This window comes from Grammomys surdaster, unplaced genomic scaffold (assembly GCF_004785775.1).
Source record: "Grammomys surdaster isolate TR1022 unplaced genomic scaffold, NIH_TR_1.0 126091, whole genome shotgun sequence".
NCBI lineage: Eukaryota > Metazoa > Chordata > Mammalia > Rodentia > Muridae > Grammomys > Grammomys surdaster.
Genome location: NW_021620899.1, coordinates 6,203,619 through 6,225,401, shown reverse-complemented (window position 1 = coordinate 6,225,401; position 21,783 = coordinate 6,203,619). Strand labels below are relative to the sequence as shown.

General features: G+C 34.9%; 1 protein-coding gene across 2 annotated transcripts in view; it reads left to right on the top strand.

The window, feature by feature from the left end:
- Positions 1-207: 207 nt before the first annotated feature.
- Positions 208-21,783, top strand: part of Ppp1r3a (protein phosphatase 1 regulatory subunit 3A) — a 34,278-nt gene continuing 12,702 nt past the window's right edge. For both annotated transcript variants that reach the window (XM_028755929.1, XM_028755928.1), the window contains exon 1: positions 208-995. In XM_028755929.1, coding sequence (XP_028611762.1) covers positions 208-995 — 788 coding nt within the window. The remainder of the gene's footprint in view (positions 996-21,783) is intronic.

The window sequence follows — 21,783 nt, the reverse complement described above, 5'->3', positions numbered from 1 at the left end:
GTCCTGGCCAGAGTAGCTTGGATGCTATCATATGAAAGGCCTTGGAGGCAGGGTAGCATAGTTTACAAGCCATTTGGACCTATTTATAGGACTGACTTCTTTTGCAATGTCAACTGTAACCTTACACTTATTTTAAGCCTCAGTATCTCAGCTATCAGCCTCTACCAGCTGTACGGTTTTCTCTTATTTGATGAATCAGAGAGACCGATGGAGCCCGCTGAAGTACCCGCTCAGATTAGCAAAGATAACTTTTTAGAAGTTCCTAATCTGTCTGATTCTGTGTGTGAGGATGAAGAAGTTAAAGCGACCTTCAAGCCTGGCTACTCCCCTCAGCCAAGCAGACGGGGGTCAGGGTCTTCTGAAGACTTGTATCTGGACACTCCAACCTCAGCTTCCCGGAGAGTTTCCTTTGCTGACAGCCTTGGCTTCAGTCTTGTGTCTGTTAAAGAATTTGATTGCTGGGATTTACCAAGTCTTTCAACTGATTTTGACTTAAGTGGGGATGTATTTCACACAGACGAATATGTTTTATCTCCACTGTTTGACTTGCCTTCTTCAAAAGAAAAGCTTATGGAACAGCTTCAAGTCCAGAAAGCCGTGCTGGAGTCTGCTGAACACCTCCCTGGGTCGACGAGTGTGAAGGGCATTATTCGAGTTCTGAACATTTCTTTTGAGAAGTTAGTGTATGTGCGCATGTCTTTGGATGACTGGCAGACACATTATGACATTTTAGCAGAATATGTTCCTAACTCGTGCGATGGTGAAACTGACCAGTTCTCTTTTAAGATTTCATTGGTTCCACCTTATCAAAAAGATGGCGGTAGAGTGGAGTTTTGTATACGCTATGAAACTTCTGTTGGTACATTTTGGTCAAATAACAATGGCACAAATTATATATTGGTTTGTCAAAAGAAAAGGAAGGAGCCAGAGCCTGTAAAGCCAGTGGAAGAAGCTCCTAGTAGACAAATAAAAGGCTGCTTAAAGGTAAAAGCAAGGTGAGCACATGTTTTACATACTTTAATGTTTATAAAAGGTTATTATTTTGGATGTTACCAGAAATACTATTAAACCTAAAATTAAACCTAAAAATTAAACCTAAAAATGTGTTTCTTGTTCATAAAAACAATTGTGTCAGATTTAGCATGTTAATACTGTGTAAATAATAGCATTCTCATATTCTTAATTAAGGAAAAGTCATTTATATACAGTAATAGGTGTTGTGCATACTATTTGCTTGATTTGAAACCCTGAATAATAGAGGCTTCATTTATAAAACTGTTTTTATTTGGAGTACATTTATTTGTAATGTTTCTCAAATACCCATACTTCACCCTAAAATATACTTAATTTATATAAAATGGTGTTTCAATATGTAGATAGTGCTCAGAAATTCATACACTTTCAATAGCTGCTATGAATATTTTAATTGCTTAGTGGGTTATATAAAGACATTTGGAGTAGTCTATACCAGGTTAAATCATAGGAGAAATTAATTTAATAATGAACTAACAAGAAGACAATGTGAGTGAAATACACATTTCACATAAAACTTCATAGTCATATTGAGTGTAACATTATGGAACACAAATTAGTATAATTTAGTAAAACTAAGTGGAACAGAATAATAATAAAAAAATGACCCAGATAGAAAAAAGGATATTCAGTTATACTGATGAGAGTTTTGGGACATGACCCCTCATTAGTAACCCGGCTTGTCTGTTAATGTTGAAATATAGAAGTAGCCTTCAAATCACTCTGTAGTACAGAACTGGCTAATTTCCATGACAGCAGGTCAGCAGATAAAACACAGGAACAATTAGATCCCTGTCTGCTCTTCCCTGCATCCCAAAGGAATAGGGCCCCTCGCTCTTACTAGCTACAGGCAAATGTTTGATTGTTTTCTGAGTGACCAACCAAAGACTCCCCAAACAAATGATTTAATAACTTCACCAGAAACATTTTAATATGATGAAGAGGAAACTGCATAAAGAATGAAAACTCAGAATCCGAGTACTAAATAGGAACTTTCAGAAATTACTTCGAAAAGTATTAATAATATTATGTTTTAATGGGTAAAGAATTAAACAATAATTACCAGACTTGTTGGTCTACTGGATTCGTGAATTAAGCTTATATAGGTTAAAGCAATTCAAATATTTGAAATAATACTTTTAATCCTATGTTCATGTCATTTGAAAGAAGCTTAATCTACTTTGTGAGCTATTCCAACTTTCTTATTTCAAACTAGATTTTCTTAAGCTGTAATTTATATTATTAAAACAGAAAACATGACCATAACCTCTGTATATGCTAAAATAAAACTTAGATATTTGTGATAATACTTAGTAACATTATCTACAAAGGAAAAAAATAATAATTCAATGAAATCCAAACTAACCTCTGGACAAAAAAGCTATATATGTTTAATACATTATTTGAATATTTTTAAACCATGCATCCAGGCACTTGCTGTACATGTTAGAGCAAGCAGATTTTAAGAAAGGTAAGAATATTTGGCCAAAGCAGCAGTTTTTAACTCAGTATGTGTTTCTGTGAGTAAAAATCCAGCTTAAAAATGTCAAGCAGTACATTCTGAATTGAGTTCAGAAGTTTTTTTGTGGGATAGACTACATTTCACTTGCTACCCAGAGAAAACAGGGGCAGGGGCAGCTGATAGGCCTGGCTTAATCATGCACCCTAGCCATATATATATATATATATATATATATATATATATATATATATATATATATATAATGTTCACATACACCTTTATATTCAGAACAGTAATCATCAGTTCACAGACACCACTCAGCTTTTAATATTGCTTTGGAGGAAAAGAAAAACTGAGAAAAACCGAACCACAAAATGGTCTGAAGGCCTGTAAAGTTTCCTAATGAGTTATGAAAATGGAAAAACCTCTTTCCTTCAAAACCACAAATACATTTTCTGTACTTCTATAACTTAAAAATGACCAACATAATTCAAACCACATTTTAAAGAAAGCATTTGCCTCTGGAAGAGGCATTCAGTGCTGAGTTTCAGTCCAACATGAATTTTTACATCTGATTTATATACCACTCAAGATGGAGTGTATAAAGGAAATCCTGACAGATCCTCAGAACAGCATGTGCCATAATAGAATATTTATACAGCTTTTCCATGATATAATTTATATGCAATGGGCTTTCAAATATTCCTAAAACTCACACAAGAGAGCATTATCAAATTTCTAAATGAATAGTGCAGTTGGATTTCATTGGGAAAAATTTGGTTAGAAAAAAAGAAGGCTCCCTCATTAGTATTATTTTACAGAATATACTTATGGTTAAAACAAACTAATAGTCATTTGAAAAAAAGATTTTAGCTTCAAAACATCCTTCCTATAGACAAAAGACTTATATTGATCTTAAAGTTCTTTTACAACAGCACTATACTCCGTATGCTGTTTGATTTGGGGACATTTCTTTTATGAGATAAAAATAAAGAGAAATATACATGAATTTGTGTTTCTTATGTACAATTCGATTAAGAATAAATAGTGTGCAAAATAACTCATGGTTAAAATGAAAATTAGGATGACCTAGTGCACAGAGTAATGACTAACTTCAATTACTTTTAATACCAAAGTTAATTTGGTATCGGTGTCTGTGAGATTGTGTTTCCTGGAAGTGTCAATAATCCCTTCTAATAAGTATAGAGCAAATTGCATGCACACATTGGGTGAGGCAAGATTTCTCTTATGCCCAGCTCCCGCACAGGCTTGGAATTTTCATTGTGGAAATTTTTCTCAGGTTAGAGTGTGGAAATGTCTTTTTTGGTATGGTGTCTCTGTTTTCACTTGGGGCTTATTACTCTATGTGATTTGAAGTATCTGGAGAGAAAGAAAATCAGAGTTAGTTACTAATAGGCATGTGATTTCAAGTGACCCAGAGTATCTAATATCAGTGAAAGGCTTGCATTTTGACACATTTGTTAGGTGTCACCACATATGCAGAAATTGGGTATGTGTTATCAAATAAACTAAGCAATGTACAGATTCATGTAAGTTAAAAATAGAATGCAGATACAATATGCTTGAAAAATTAAATCTATTTAAGTTTGAGTTTCAGCTGTCTCACAGAGAAGACATGTGGACTTAGTCAAGTAGGATTGATTTCCTTCTCAGTTAATTGTGAGTAGTAGTAGACTATTGAGGATATTTGTGACATGTCTATTATACGGATATTATATATATGTGTGTGTGTGTGTGTGTGTGTGTGTGTGTGTGTGTGTGTGTGTAAAATTTTGGCATAATTTTCAGTTCATAGTCATTAACTAGTAAATTATTATAAGTTCTAGTTAGCTATTTTAAACAACCCAAATCTAACTTCATCTTGAGGAATCTGTAAAACCCATATGAAGGCCCAACCCTTTAATTTCAGGGTTCATAGATATTCAGGTGGAAAACATTCCTTTGTCTTTTGCAAGATTTTATTCAATAAGAATAAAATTTAAAGTTTTCAAATATTTTAGTAACTGCTAAAATTTCTGTACTTAATAGACAAAACTGAAGTTCTATTTTTTTTTTCAGAAAAGTTTTGGGGTGGGGATTGCTGTGTGTCACAGCACTCAAGAAAAAGTCAAAGGTCAATTTGTAGGAGTCAGTTCTCCCTTTCCTCTATGTGGGTTCCTGGGATTGAATTGAGGTCATCAGATTTGGCAGCAAAATTTTAAAGTCCAATTCTCCATCTCTCCAGCCCCCAAAGACCATTCCTGAAGAAGAAAAGAGACATTATTTTGGGCATTGAACAATCTCACCTTTAAATGTGAGCAAAATAAATAAATAAATAAATAATAAAAGGTACATAGCTGTGTGGCATCTTGCTATTCTTCTTAAGATATCAGCTTACTTACCTGCCTCAGAAGAATAACATGATGGCCAGTATGAAAATTAACTGGTATTGCACCTTTGAAGATTCAAATGAACTGGAACACATAAAAATTAGGCATCCAAAGCTCTCAGAGTTGTCACCATCATTAACAATCTTCAGTAGATAACTAATTTCATGACCCCTGGACTTACTTTTTTTTCTCCTGACATCAAAAACACTTGGTGTCCAGATTGCCAAAGAATTCAATTTTCTAAATTCAGGGGCAGTGTGTCAGGCCCTATGTTACTATGCAGCAGGAACAAACTGGTAAATGAGGCAAAACTCTTGGACCTATGAAGATATGGAGAAACTCTGGAAGGACAGAAATCATAGGACAGAGAGGAATATTGGGGAGGAAGAAAAAAACTAACAAAGCCAATCTCATATGCTGTGGCTATATAGAAGCCACAGATTAACAAATAACTAATATATATTTGTGATTTAAATTTTTAGATTGCAAAGTTAGAAAACTGGCTTTCCCGGAATTCCCCCACCACCACCACCACCTGCCTAATGTGTGTTCTCCACTATATACAAGATGACCTCACTTATTTTATTATTTTATTAAGTGAAATCAATTTATTATTCTAACTAAAGAAAGAGTATGTCTAGGTGTTGAATGGTATTTACGATTTGGCCAGGTGAATGCAAATAAAACCTCCAAGTGGCCTTAATGCCAACAAAAGAATGACTGGTCTTCATTTTTCTTCATACTTGACGTATGGAACCAGGCACATGAAGGAAAAGGAGAGAGAAATTCCTTCTAAAGTGTGGTTTTAAGAATATAGAACGTTTATCTTGTGGAACAATAAAATCATGAAAACGGGGCCAAGAAAAGCACCAGAAAATGGGCATGAGCTAAAGCCATGGTGTATGTTCCAGTCACAGCCACTGGACTGTGAGACTTCCTTAATTTACACATCCCACATAGTCTGCGATCCTGGAAGTGGTCCAAAGCCGTGTAAATAGCTCCACGAGGCCTCTGGGACCTAATGTGTTCCATACAGAGCTCATTTTGAAGACATACTAATTGTGGAAGCTGGGCCTGTTTAAGGGGGGGACCTTTGGCAAGGCCACATGGAAACATAAAACACAGCTGCACAGGCCCCTCAAGAGGGTGCCGAGAGCTGCCAGCTGCTTGACAGTGAGAGGCCAACCTGCTGACTGTCCTTGGAGACCCACCAAGGTTCCATGGCTTCCTAATGCTGTGGAAGCCTGCACCCTTATAACCTAGGCTACTATTGCATGAACGTGAAGCTTTCTGCCAGAAGAAAGGGGTACAGGGTTGCCTTGCAGTGTTAACGAATCTATAGTAGAAGGAATCACAGTTGAAGTCATATCTCAAGTATCGGTGCTGAGGCCCCTCTGAGTCAATCTCCTCCAACGAAGCCCGTCTTTAACCTGTAAGGTTAGAGAGAACCGCAGAACTGAGCCAGATTCCTCATTATCCACCAAAATATGGTGGTATAGAGCAAACTCCAGGTGGATTTGACTCTCCAGTGTCCTGTCGGACTTAAAAAATATGCTGCACTCTGACACTTACTATACTGGTGTTGCCTCAAATATGTATGTACACACACACACACACCTACCTGTCTTGTACCTCAAGTACAGACTCATGTTTCATAAGGATTGTCATGTACTCACTGAGATCAGATATACAGTGAACTCTGAGTTCGAATAAGATAACACAAATGAATTTTAAAGTCCAAACTTCTGTGGAGAATAAGACATATGTACAAGGATAATTGTGGCAAAATTTGGGTCTGGAATGGTCTTCTCTAAAAACAGTAAAGTACAATACAAAGCAAATTCTGTCTTTGTCTCTAGTTACCATTTTAACTTGGAGAAACTGAATCTCACCTCAATTTTATAGATTTAAAATTGGAATAATAATTACTACTTGGCAAAGCTGCAATAAGAAACATATTAACTTACACACATATGCATCAAACCAAGTTGCTGACATTTCGTGATATTCCAAAATGTAATCTCAATGGCAGTGGTGATAAATTCCAGAGTTTACCATCTTGAATGTGACTAGCTCTATGCCTAGGGTAAATGGGGAAATGCTTTGCCTCTAATTATCATTCCTTTTGCCACCAAGCAAGGTAATATAAATAGTTTCTAAAATTAGTCACATTTAATAAGCTCTTGACACTAACCAGGAAACTGAAATTGTACTTCTGTAGAAAAGTGACTTTCAAATCTCAGACTCTGGTAGGTTAATACACACACACACACACACACACACATATACATACATATATATATATATATATATATATATATATATATATATTAATGAGGATAAAAATCTATTTGGAAATTAGAGTCAAAGTAATTTTTAAAATGAGTTACAACATGGTTTTAAAGTCATCCTTTATTTTAAAAGATGCTCTTTGGAACAGACATCTAACTCCAGCTACACAACCTCACCATTCATCTATTTATATTCATGATCAAAGGATAGAATTTGTATAATATGTCATGCATCTTTGCATGTCTGTCACCTCTGTGTTTTAAGGAATGCTCTGTGTTCCACCAACAAGGTACACAAATTTTCTCAGACAGAGTTCAAATTTGTCCTTGTTCTCTACTGATACCTTAACTAATATGTACTTATCTATGAATTTCTTCTGATGGGTTAATTACACACCTTTGTATCTAAAAACCAAGTGAAAAATATCCAAATAAATTAATGATTTGGACTGCTATTCTGTACTATTTGTAGAGGTCTGCTGGGAACTGATTCTAAGGTTTTGTTTTGATTCACTCCTCAAATCCAGAATCTATGTGTCCAGATGATGAAGGTCCCTGTCCTCTATTGGTTTTTGATTGATTAATAAGGAGCCAATGGTCAATGGCTGGGCAGTGAGAGAGGCGTAACTTCTCGGTTCTCAGGAGAAGAAACAAAGGCAAGAGAAAGAAAGGATCTTAACAGAGGAAGGGAGTAGGATGGACCACCCCCTGAAGGAACAGGAAGGAGTAACAACCAAAAATATAAGTACAAGAAGGGAAGCAGCCTTAAGAAGGGCTGTTCAGAAGTGCACTGTGCAGCAAAGATAAAGGGGCCCCCTAAAAGGAGCCAGGACAACAAGATAAAATACAGATTTAAGAAGTGTTAGGTGAGGAATGCTGGAGGGGACAATGGTCTGACTGCTAGGAGGTTTAGAAGTCCAGCCATTGAGCGAGTTAAGAATTATCAAAATTAGGTGGCATCTTTCATTTGTGTATCCAGAAAGCTCTTGGGTGGGTGGTTAACTAATTCAACACCAAAGAGATCAAATGTGTATTCAATAAGTCTATCCTCAGATTGTTTGATAGTCTCTCCCTTAATGTTACTCTGCATGTTCAGTGCTGACTAGGAGAAATATTCCGATTGCAACTAAATAGAGAATTCTATTATTGTACGAAAGGATTGTACTGTGTTTGAGTTCTGAGCCTGACTCGATTTTGAAATTGATAGCAGTAATTATGACCAAAAATAGTATACTCTCAACTTGATATTTGTTAATCTTGTTGAATATTAAAAGACAAACACCTGCTTTTTCCTTGGACAGCACCAGAGTCTCAACACTATTAATGGAATTCTGACTTATTTTATGTAATTCAGCCAGGATGAAAACCTATAGTATAGGAGAGAAACAGCAAACTCCCATTCTTAAAGATTTTTGTAAATGTCTTTGCCTAATTAAAAATTACAAAACATTGATCAGGTAATGAAATGAAACTGACGATGTATATTACTGGCATCTGCTTTTGAAGATTAAGATTTATAGTTTTATAAAATGTTGACGTCAGTTAAGTATTTAAAGAAACCAACAGGAAAATCATATCCAGGCACAACTGAAAAGGTGTAACATTCTTTAGCATAACCATATTATGACTTCATTTAATAAATAAAGTCATGATCATCTCTTCTAATATTAATATATCACTTGACTAAATTATTTCATTCCTTTTCCTTTTTCTGTTTGCTATGTCAGTACTAGGGGTTCAAACTGAGGGCCTTGTGCCTGTGCCTGATTTACTCATAGTCTACTGCTGAACGGTGTCTTTAGTTTGTACAACATGATTTCTGAGTAATTTTCATTGAGTCAAATTGTAGAATTTGTCTAATTCTATGCTTCCAGAAAAAAACAATGTTGAAAATTGTCAAGTCTTTATATTTTCATCCTAATTATTTTCTGGGAATAATGTATTATTCAGTAGCATGCTTGATAAAAAAAATCCTGTAATTATTATATGTCTATTCACAATACTTCATTTTTAGTTATTCAGTTATCCTGGCTTTCAGCTGAATTAAATATTGGAATCTCTGTGATTATACTTTAAATGTAAGCAAATACAGTTTTGATCATTGATTTCTATTTTCTGTACTAATGTCTCTAATAATTTTAACTATTTTCCTTGAGGTATGAGCTAATAAACTTGTAAGTTGGTTTGAAGTGGCTTAGTTTAGTGTCAGAGAAAAAAGAACTCTTTAATCCACCAATTGGTTAAGGTCTGAATGATGCCACCATTACAGGGAACTTGCATTCCTAGATCCGAAGGTCTGATGGCAATGTATGGGTCAGTGGTGGCTGGCTAATGAGGTTTCCCAAAGCTGAAGTCTGTCATTGACTTACCAATGATAGCACTACTATGACGGCACATCTGTACAACACAGAGAAGATACAGTTCATGAAATTAGAAGCTACAGGTACCTCAGACGATCACTTATTTTACAGTCTACACCAAAACAGCTGTACAATAATAACTTAAACCTCTTAGAAAAAAATAGGGAATAGTTTAAAATGATAATTATGCTAGTTTATCGATACCGAATTTTAAAATAAAAATTCATTCAATGTAACTATACAAGTAAAGTATTAAAGATTGTCTTGAATAAATTGTAAAACTCCAAAGTTCTATAGAGCAGATGAAATTTAAAATGGTTTCATTATATCATAGTGTGAATAAGTCAATACTGTGTCTCCAAGCAGAAATAATTTGAAAACACATGTAAAATTTCCTCAATACCCCACTGTGTGTGTATGTGTGAATGTGTAGCACATATATTCACAATGTCCTCTCCAAATTGCTAACCATTTGGTTAGAGTTTTATGCATCTGTATTATAACATCCTAGTCAAGGTGAAAATTTTTAAACCAGGTTAACTTGTAGACAATCATAAAAATACAAATGTCAATGCATCTTTTTACGTGGCTTATAAGTGTGTTTCTACAAGAATCTTCGTGCTTCTTTGGACTTGGCCACATTTTTAGGCTTATTTTTACTTGTCATTATTTTTCATGCTTTGTTTACTCTAACAAGTATTGTATCCTGCTCACAGGGTACAACGAAAACAGCTTTCCTTAACTAAAAGACTTGTATTGGGCATAACACAGTTGATTAAACAACATTGGCATTAACCTGCTAGTTCATTTTTTTTTAATCTGGCTGCAAAAGTCCCTGCTAGACAGCTCTCTGCAAGTTGAGTCAGTATATTGACAATAGCTCACTTTACACAGTTCCTATACATAGGATTTTACTCTTAAATTTCTCATGTATATTTTCATTAATAAATTTTATATTTTAATGTATATTTTTATTCCTCTGTATAAAATACAAAAGAACTTCATTGCCAAGCATTTCATTGAATTCAGTTTCAAGATGGCTGAAAATATATCACAAGGTTACACTTTGCTGGCCATAAGTGGGAGGGTGTGGGCCAATGTTTAGACTAATGTAGTTAAGTTACAAAACTATATGCCTTTAAACCAGCAAGCAGCTTATTATAGATATAGACAGAGTAACTGTAACCCAGGTTTCTCAATATAATCAGTCACAAAGCTAGGCTTACAGCCGGTCCTAATTATGTTCCCCTCCATGGTGACCACTGCCTTACTAAATGTACTAAGAATATTAAATCCCAATTAGGTAATGGGCCATAAACGTTCCGGAATACATATAAAACGTTCCAGAATACATATATTTAGAAAGTTTCTCAAAGTTTATGAATACAAAGCAGTGACTATGCTCACACTCTTTTAGCAATAGGGATGTCACAGAGCATGATGTCTTATCAGTGAGTGCATTATGAGTTCAATGATCCCTGTTAGAGTATCCCATTTCTCCTGAAAGCACAGACATCTTCTAATATGAAGCCTCTAGCTCTTTCACATTTCTTTACAGTTTCGATTCCCTGCCTAACTTAAACCATTTTAGCTTTCTTTATGCCTTCCAACTTCCCACTGTACTCAAGGACTTGATCAATTTTTTTTCCAACTCAAGGAGTTTAGTAATCAAACTTGAAAAACATGTCGAAACATACACACACATGCACGCACACACACACACACACACACATACATACAAACATATGTGCAAATGAGCACACATGCACAGTATTAATCGTGGCATCCCAGCCTATCATTTTTAGTGTTATCTATGGAAATTAATATGATTGTTGCTATAAAACCCTAAATTTTGAGAAGTTTGGGATCTTGGTTAACACAGAATAAGGAAATCAAATACCAACAACAAAGCAGTGACTAGGCTCCTTACGTGCACAGATAAAAAGATTTAATAGACATCAAATTAATTGATGACCAGAAGAAATTGTCGAATCTATTCATTTGAGAACTGTTTTCTGAACACATTTTTCAACTACTGTCTTAAGAACTATAGATATGTCAGTGAAAGACACCAAGTTTGTTCTGATGGGGCTCACATTTTAATGGATAAGAAACTGGTGGGGGTTAGGGACATCCTCGTGGAGACAGGGGGCAGGGAGGAGGTATGTGATGTGGAACAGCTGGATTAAGGATCTGGGGGGGAATAAAATCTGGAGTGTAAAATAAAAAAACAAATAAACTGATTCATATAAGATTTTAGTAGATGGATGCAGCTATATAAGAAGAAAGGCTTCCATCTTCAAGGGAGCCATCCAGCACTGGCATAAGGTCACATGGTCATTGTGAGTCTTAATTGACAATGAAGGTAAAAGAAGGACCTTGCTGACAAGTTTTAAGGTTAAGAGTGATGGAAAAAGATCTTCATGTTTCACAGTCTTCTGTGGATATTTGTGCTTATTTCATTCAAGGATGATTCTTACCAAAACAATGTGGTATCACAGAAGGAGGAAACACAAGAATTGATTACTTGTCTTATCTGAAACCAAATTCTCTATAGATCCTATTGTTTAGGTTTTTACTAAATGACTCCCTTAGTACTGCTGTTTGAATGAATATGGAGTTGTTAGAGTAAGTGTGATCAAAGAATAAATTTCACAACTGAGTTTTCTTTTTAAAAGTTCTAAATCTCATAAACAAGAGTGAGCCTGTCTTAGGTCACTCCGTCAAGAATGCCTTTCTTACCTGTTGTGGAATATGCGTTATCAAAAGCAATGCACTTCTGTCTTAGGTTGGTAAGGCTCTGTGTAGTCTGTTAATTAAATAACAGGCTTGGTAGCCTGTTAATTAAATAACACTGTCTGGGGGTCCATTTTCTTATGAAATAAAAAAGGGGGAGAGGCAGAGAGCTTTTGTGGCTGCTTGGCAAGAATCTGACATGGGCCAAAGACAAGGAAATGGCCTGCTTGGCAGGAATATGACATTGGCCAAGAACAAGGAATTGGGCTTCAGGCAGGAAGCTGACATTAGGCTAGGACAAAGAATTTATTTCAGGCAGAAATATAAATCTTTGGCTAGAACAGAGATCTAATTTCATCCAGGAATCTAAATTTTAGGCTAGATCAAGGAAGTAGACTTCAGAAATGAAAATGACTTTGGGCTAGGACAGAGAAGTTAGCTCAGATACTTTGGTCATTCTGATAAGCCCTTAGAAACAGTGATCATGGGAGTGATCACAGAATTTTGTTTATTGCCTTGCTTGTTCTTTGACTATTTGTGTTTATTGACTTGCTTGTTTCTTGACTATTTGCATCTATCATATTGCTAGTTCTTCAACCTAGAACTGACCTTAATACTTGCATGTAACTAAAATGGTATAAAAGCAAAAAGGAGAAGGAGGAATGAGATAGGGGGTTTCTAGGAAGGGAAAATGGGGAAAGGGATGGCATCTGAAATGTAAACAAATAAAACATCCAATAAAAAAAGAAAAAATAAAAGTTCTAAATCACTATATATATATCATTACTTGTTTTCATAATGCTTTGCCTTGAATACATGTTATTGCTTCTGTACACAGTAGACAGGTTTGTGTAAATTGGCTTTTGTGAGAGGAAAATATTTTCTATAAATCAGTGTAATGTGCATAGAAATCAAGCTAACAATTGAAAAATGAATCTGAAGGAAAGCAAGTCTCTTCACTCATGTACTATAGTGAGAAAATAAAAACCAAAATAAATGCATTTACTCATATTTTTGTAGTATTTCCTTACACATAATAAAAAAGCCCACAAATTAAACAATCAGCATTATCTGTGAACTTGCATTCAAGTCATTATACTGTGTGTTCTGCCTTTTTAAACAACAGTTACCTCATCCCCATTATTTTCACCTCCAGACACTAATTGTTTCTTTTATAGGATCTAGGCCTATGGTGTCCTTGGTAATAAGGTTTATGATGCTTGCATTTACAGTAATTGTTTGGCAGTTTGCCACTGGGTACAACAACTAGAAAATATTTTTGCTATGCCAGCTTCAAATCATCATAAACATGGTTAATTTTATAATAAGTAGTAATAGTCAACAAAATGATATCAACCTTTTTCAATTATATATTTTATAGGGAGGAATCATATGTAGTGTTTGCTTACTGTACAAAAACAAAAAAGGAAATATAAATTCACTGAATTATGAATGTATAATTTCTAGTATTACTTAAAATTAATGTATAATAGGTCTAATTGTACCAGAAATAGAATATATATACAATTTGCATCAACACTAGTGCATTTGGTTATGTTTACTGCACTCGCAAGTGCCCATGTCCACAATAAATCTGCAGTAGCAAGAGAGTTTTGCTAGGGCTTAATTTTATCCTAGTCACACATTCTAACAGTAAAAACTAGTGTAGACTAGCGCTAACTAATGTGTCTTCAACCTGGATACCCTGAAAAAAGAGAACAGTAAGGAATCCATACTCAGGTTCTGCTATGAACACTCTGATTTAAATGGTCTGGGACTTGTTCTAGGTACAAGGAAAGTTTTAAAGCTTTCTAGATGACTCTGGTATATGGACAATTGAATGGACATTAAAGAAATGATAGAAATGAGACTGAGTTGTAATTTTAAATATATCCTAAGTCTGTTATTAGTTATAGTATCCTGAAAATGAAATAAGTTTAACCTATGGCAATCAGAAACCCAAATGAAATGAAACTTTGGAAAAATGTCACCTGAACAATATCTTTGTATCTCTAGCTGCTGCATTAAGGTTCATGGAATAGAAATACAGGGGATTCACTTTGTGTTTATCAATCATATTTTGTCTGTGCATTGTGTTGGAGAAAAGAGCATAATTTCTTTCAGGAACAAAGCAGCACCACATAGCATGGTAAAGTAAATTTCCATTTAAAAATAAAGAGAACTTCCATAGAGTGTTTTTCATTTTGAAGACATTGAAGAGTTAAAGGCAGATATTAATATAACTTGATTAGAGAAAAAATGTGGACTATGTTCTGTTTAGAGAATAAAGCTAGTGAGATGCCAAAAGGCATCTGAGTAGTCAGAAATGTGTGGTCACCAATGCCAGTTATGTAAGTTCCGATTAGGCTATGACTTCAGTTGACAGTAATAGATCGGGAATCCTAGCTTTCTATAGGGCTAGATTACCCACATTTCTTTGAACAATTTTATGTGACAAGAATGACTGTGAGATCCTTGAGGGGGAGGATTTACAGTCATGGTTCTTTCTGAAGAATGTGGTCATGGGATCTAGACTATGCTGCAAAAACCAGGAAGCTCCATTGGCAGCTTTGGTCTTTTGCAGGTAGGGCTTTTACAGCATGTAGAATCATCACAAGCTATGCCATTGAGTTGTTACACACTATATTGGTATTATTTATTTTAAACTAGGGAAAGGAGATCAATAAAATCTTTCCTACCATCTACTTCCTGGACTTTCAGTGCATGGACTGTACTTGATTGGTTCATTTTTGCATGATCACAGTAACCTTCAGATCTCAGATGAAATGTTTTCCCTCCTAGTAAACCCTTGCCTGGCTATTGCACTTTCCCATGTGTGAGGCAGTTTCTTTGTTATTACTGTATGTTCTGTAGGAGTCCATGCCACCTCGGTCATACAACATATACATGAAATAAAAATTCTTTAACACTTATTTTTCTGTTTTGATGTGTGTGTATGTGTGTGTTTGAAGGTATGTGTGTGCATGTGTTCATGCATACATGCATGCATTCTTGCACATGGGAAGCCTGTGTGTTGTATACCCTTCTATGTATATGTGGAATCTCAAGGAGTACCTCAGATGCACTAACCTAGTACTCTCTCTGTCTTATTCCTTCAACACAGGGACTTTCACTGAGCCTAGACCTAGATAGGCAGACAGCAAGCTGAAATCCTGCTACCCTCTTCACAATACCAGGTTACTACAGTTGTGCAGACAAAACCAGAATCATTTGTAGTAGGGATTTTAATTTGGATCCACATGCTGTCAGACTGAACACTATGACTTGAGGAAGCCTCACCCAGCACTGCAAGGGATTTTGAAAGTGCCAGTTTGTGTTTGTCTTTTCATTGGATTTGAAACTTTATGAAGACATAGTCAATTCAATGTCTGCCTTGTGGCTCAATTTCAAGGCCACTGTCCAGCACTTCCTATATTTTCTTGTAACAAAAATGCATTTCGAATTTTGTCTAACATTATTGTGAACATTCAATAGTAGTATTAAGTTCTTTTAAAAATCACCCACAGAATTAGTTACAAGGATGACTGCAAATTCTGGACTGCACTACTCAGAGTATGTAGCTGAGATCTTAATCGACAAAATTTCATCTCAGGAACTCTTGGCTCATTCATGTAAAATGAACAATGCCATATGTGTTTCTGTAGCATTTCAATCTGATTTCCTAAGCACCATATTGCTATTTTGAAGATTTCAAACCATATTCTGACTCAGCTTTCTTCATTTTCTTAGGTTTTCTTAATAATGAAAACCACTCTATTTAGGATGAAACCCAAAACATTCAGCTGGGGATTTATCTCCACAGGATGAACTCCTTCTGATCCACTCTAAAGCCTCCTGTGAAACATACAATAAAATAGTGTCTGATGTGTGAGCTTCTTTAATTTCTTCCCTTAAATCTATATTGACACACAATTTCTATATCTGCATTTCAATACTCCGGCCTGGGACCTAAGCAGAACAAGCAATGGTTAGGTACTTTCTGGCATATAATGAATGCTAGCCAAGATATGAAGTATAACTTGCTGCAGTGATAATTGTTCTAATAAATATTAGTTATATTAAAATAATATTATTTTTTGGTAAACAGCTTGAATAAAATAAAACTGATGTAAAAATCTATTCAAGGTAGTGAGAACCTAATTTAATTTTTGTTTGACTGATTTGGTACCATGGTGTGTTTTATGATAGATTACTGAAGACTTCTGCGGACACAGCATAAGAGAGTATAGCATATGGAGTTTACAAGTTAAAAACTAATGGTCTGTTTCTTGAAATTTCGCAGAAAATAGCAGCAAAGTATATCATTTCCCTTACACATAATAATAAATCTGTACTTTTCTATTTTAAAAGATTTCATTATTCTTTAAATTGGCAGAAAGTGACTAAGATCAGCATATAAGATATCAGATGAGAAGTGTGTGAAAAGCTGCAAAGGCAAGCTCAGGACCTTTCCATGGGTTCCAAGACAATGTTAATACAGTACTGTCCTTGATGCCTGTTGTAAACATATATTAGTTCAAAGACTGCACAACTTTCCTTCTATATCATTTTACATATTGTTAGAATATAGGTAGTAATTTTACTTTATTGGCATGTATACAAAATTTCAAAACAATAATACTACCTATGGTTCACTTGCTGTGTCTGGACACTGTGCTATGTATTCATTTACTCATTCAGCTCAGCATGTTAGTTTGGATACTTACTCTTGATTGAGCTCATTGTGCCTTCTTTCTTACATACTTTTTTGAGCTTTTGTCTGCTCTGATCTCTTGTTCTTAACTTAGTCCACTCTTCTTGCCCTCCCCACTTCCACTACAAATTATGCAATAGTTGGTTTCATTTTAGAAGCCAGTGTCTTTGTAAGAATGCTTTCTTCAGTCTGCACTGTTATGAGCCAAAAACCAATTAGACATTGGATAAAAATATAAAATTATATTTTATACTAAATTTTGACTGACTTAGTCAAAATGCTTCAAATGGTTTGTACATTTAAAGCTGGCTTAAATCAAAGAAGAGGGGGTGAAGGGGAGGAGGTCTTTGAATAGGAACTGGTAGATTTCACTTAAGCACAGATTCTTTTGTGAAGAAATCTGACATAGAAGATTGAAGGGAAGAAAATAGTTCACAGAAGGGGTGGGTGAGGGGATGGTAAAAAAAAAGTGTAACACAAAATATGGACATTTGAGAGGTATGCCTCATTGCTTTGCATCGATGATTTGCATATGAAGAAGTCAGGAGCCTTCACATTAATGAATTCCTAACTAGTTTCTGACACAATAGACTGATATGTCCCTGGAGGAGTCATTATGGTCTACCATGTCAATGATCCGCATATTAATGATGCTCTAACAGGCTCATCAACAGGTAGCCTAAATAGGTTCCCATTGAGTTCCTTTTCATTTGCTTTTTAAATGTATCTTCTCTTCCCTTTCTTTTGTAATACTATTGTGAAGAATTGACAAAATGGCCCATTAAGATAATTTTAATGTGTGACTTAAGTTCACAAAAGCATTAAATTTAGAAATGGTTCCTTAAGACCTACCAGGACTGCCTAAAAAAAAGTTCCTAAATGCAGTTAAAAACAAAACTAGTTTGATAAGAGAGCACTTATTTGGATTTTAATATGAACCATCTAGTCTAATTTACTTGGTTTCTGACTCTTTTGTTATATTAATTTCTGATATGTTCAGTGCAAGTAGAAGAGATAGTTTGAAGGTATGATTATAAAATTAAATGACTAGAATATGGAATTAAATTCCAAAAGACCACATAACATAAAGGGTGTAAAACATTTATTTAAACTAAAACAATAATTAATAGTAGAAATAATTTGAATATATTGTAGGGAATGCTGGACATAGTTGATTTAATAATAGGCTGAATATCTCATGATCTGAAAGAATTATTTCATAACTTTGAAATTCAACATTTAGATAAAAGTTAAACTGCAAGATTCCTTGTATTTAAAATTTTTTAAATAGCTTTGGGCACTTTATCTAATTAATTAGAATGATTATATTAAAGATATTGGCTAATTCTTTAAAACAAACATAAAGTCTATGATGTATTATAAAAACCGCTAAAAATTTGGGGCTGGAGAGATGGATCAAAAGTTCAGAGTATCAGCTACATTTTCAGAAAACTCTGGTTCCATTCCCAACATCATCATGACAGCTGAGGGCAGTCCATACTTCAGGATCCAAAACCCTCTCCCAGCTTTGCTTCCAAAGACACCAGTAAAAGAAGTAGAGAGGAGAAAAAGAGAGATAGGTAGAGAGAGGAAGAGAAAAAGAGATAGAAAGGAAAGAGGAGAGAGGAGCGGGGAGAAAGAATATAGAGAAGAGAAGGTGTAGGAATAGAGGACACAGGTCAACAACTGGTACTTTTCTTAAATGTATCTGCCTGCACCTTAGTTTTGGAGACAGGTTCTCTTACACAAAGAAGTTATACATGTGGGCAAAATGTGCAAACACATTATAAATAAATAACTAAATAAAAACAATGAAGAATTGCTCTATTGATACTTTTAATAAATAATGAACTATTTTACTTGGATTACTATTGTCAAGAGAGACCTATTAATACATGTTTGAAAATCTTTGTCAGAATCTAAGACTGGGAGAAAAACTGAAATTTTAATATTTTGTTTCTTATTAAATAGACTAAAATAAACAACCAAAAAAGAACAGACATCAGCATCTTGAGGAATGAGGGGGTCCCATCTTCTCTGGTGGGTTGTACCAGGTTGGTACTCTAACCACATACCTGTTCTCTCAGTATACTTGGATTGTCAATTTGACTATATATGGACTGAACTAAAACTGAAGTGGCTAGGCATACCTGTAGAGGACTTCGGTTTCTTTAATCATTTGAAGTGGGAAGACCCACTTTTAGTCCAGATCTTTGAATGTGAAAATATCTGCTTTTCATGCTGGTCTTTTGAGGTGAGAGAGTTCACCTTTAGTCTGAGCCACATCTTCTGGTGACAGCCTGTATAAAACAAATGGAAGACAAAAGCTCTCTCTTTGCATGCTAGCCCACACCTTTACAGACAAACCCATTTCTTCATTAGCATTAAAGCCCGCCTCTTTAGGATTCTAGCACATATTAAAAACCAGCTGTGACACCTAACCTAGTGGACTGAACAACTACTGGATTCTCGGACTTTCCATTGGTATATAGCCATTAAACTTAGTTGACCACAACCTGTAAACAACTCTAATAAATTTCATATATATATATGTGTGTGTGTGTGTGTGTGTGTGTGTGTGTATGTGTGTGTTATAAGTATAATATATATAATAATAATATAATAATATAATATATATAATAATATAATAATAATATAGTATTATAAGAGTAGAGGACAGAAGTCAACATCAGATATCTTTTTTGAGTACCTCACCATTTTACATATTGAGACAAGATCTCTCATTAGGCCTGGATCTCACCAATTGGTTAGATTGGTTAACTAGCAAGACATGGGATCTTCATGTCTCTGCTCTATCAGAACTGGGATGTCAATTGCCACTACACTGGATTTTGTATATCAGTGTCAGACACCTGAACTCACATGCCATGGTCAGTACTTTGCCCACTGAGCCAATTTTCAGTTTCTAAAGCACTGTATTTAACAAATCAAATCACATACATGATAATTATGAACACTAGAGATTTTATTGGGAAAACAGCATATTTACAAATGATTTTTAATGTGTGTCCTGACATAGCTCACTCAGTTTTAATTCTGCTAAAATCAATTTTTGTAGAACAAACATTGATTAAAAATTTGTAGAAAGGTTTAGTTGGAATGTATTCATTTGGGGAAAACATACACATTAACATTCTGAAAAATTTTGAAAGATGGAGGCAGTAGCTACCTCTTAGAACTCAGTTTGTGGGAAATTTTGAAGAGTGAGCAATCAAACTTTGGAAACAAGACAGCAAGGGTTTCAGCTGGTCAGTCACTAGTTTCCTGACATCTACCTGGTTCATGGATGTAATTATGCCTTTTAAGAACTTAGATAAAGTAAGGACCTTAGGGCAGTAAGTTTGAGAGTTTTTTTTCCCAGACAAGTTGCTGATATACATTCTTTAGTTGTTCAGGACCCATCACCTAAAGACATTTACATTTCTCTCCATAAAATATAATTGGCAGGTGGTAGCCGAGAAGTCCCTTAAGCCAGGTTTATCTATAGTCTTCTACTTAAAATTCATGAATTCTGCTTGTAATTACATCACATTCCCAAGGAACCTACAATGTTTTTTTAGTCCACATCTCAACTTCCAAGATTCTACTTAATGATGTACTAGATCCTCCTCAGTCCGTGCCTTGAGAAGTACACATCACTTCCATCAATATGTGTGATGCTTGAGTCAATGACAGAATAATAAAATGTAAGATACCCTTTCTGCAGTGGAGAGGAGCTAGACAAAATAGCCCCCACCACACTGACATGACCAAACACATTCAGACTTTTTCTTGCTAGAAAATAATGAAGAATCTTTGAGAAAACAAACAACAAAAACCTACCAAGAATTTTTTCATGAATGTGTGACTTTCAGTTGTTTCTTTCTCTGTTATTTAAACTATTCTTCACAAAAAATACAAACCATCATTGAATTTAAATTGAAGTAGAAATGTTCTAATATGAAAATTGAAACAGAATGTATTTTAGAATATAGTTTCAGGGTCTCAATGGGTTTAAAAAGCAAGAGAAATGGTTCAGCCTGAAAAGACTGCAGAAATCTGCCACCAAGACAGACTGACTGAGTTCAATGATCTACTAACTAGCCTCTGATCTCTTTACAGACACAATACACACACATGCACGCACACACGCATGCACGCATGCATTCACGTACATGTGCATGTACACAATGAAAATTTTTTGAAGAGATGAAAAACCAGAAAATTAAGTCTATTGGAAGAAATTCCATGGCATTTTAGCTGGCTAAGAGTTATTAAAACAGTGATAATACTTTCTCTAATATAGAAAAATAACTCAATGAAGTTCTCCAAGAGTTTGGTTTTATTCTCTTCCATGCTTGATCAGTTTACTTAATTCACGCAGTCAGCTTGTTCTTTATTATCCTTGGCTTTTCATTGTTTTTCAAATTCTTATGAATTTAGTTTTAGTGTTAGGTTCTATCTAAAATACTTGTTTATCTTAACTGATGGTAGATATTAGCAAAGTTTTAATTCTTGCAAAGTTTTATTTGAACATGTATAAAATAATAGGAAATACACAGTGGAGAATTAAAAAAAAACCTGTAGTTTTGCTTGAATTGGTTACATTACAATTTTAAGTTAACAACTACTTCTATTCTTTTATTTAAAAAATTTCACAAACAATATGCTTTAATCATATTATTTTCCTTCCACGAACTACTCCCAGAACATCCTCATTTTCCTACTTACCCAAGTTCATGTTCTTTCAAACACACACACACACACACACACACACACACACACACACACACACACA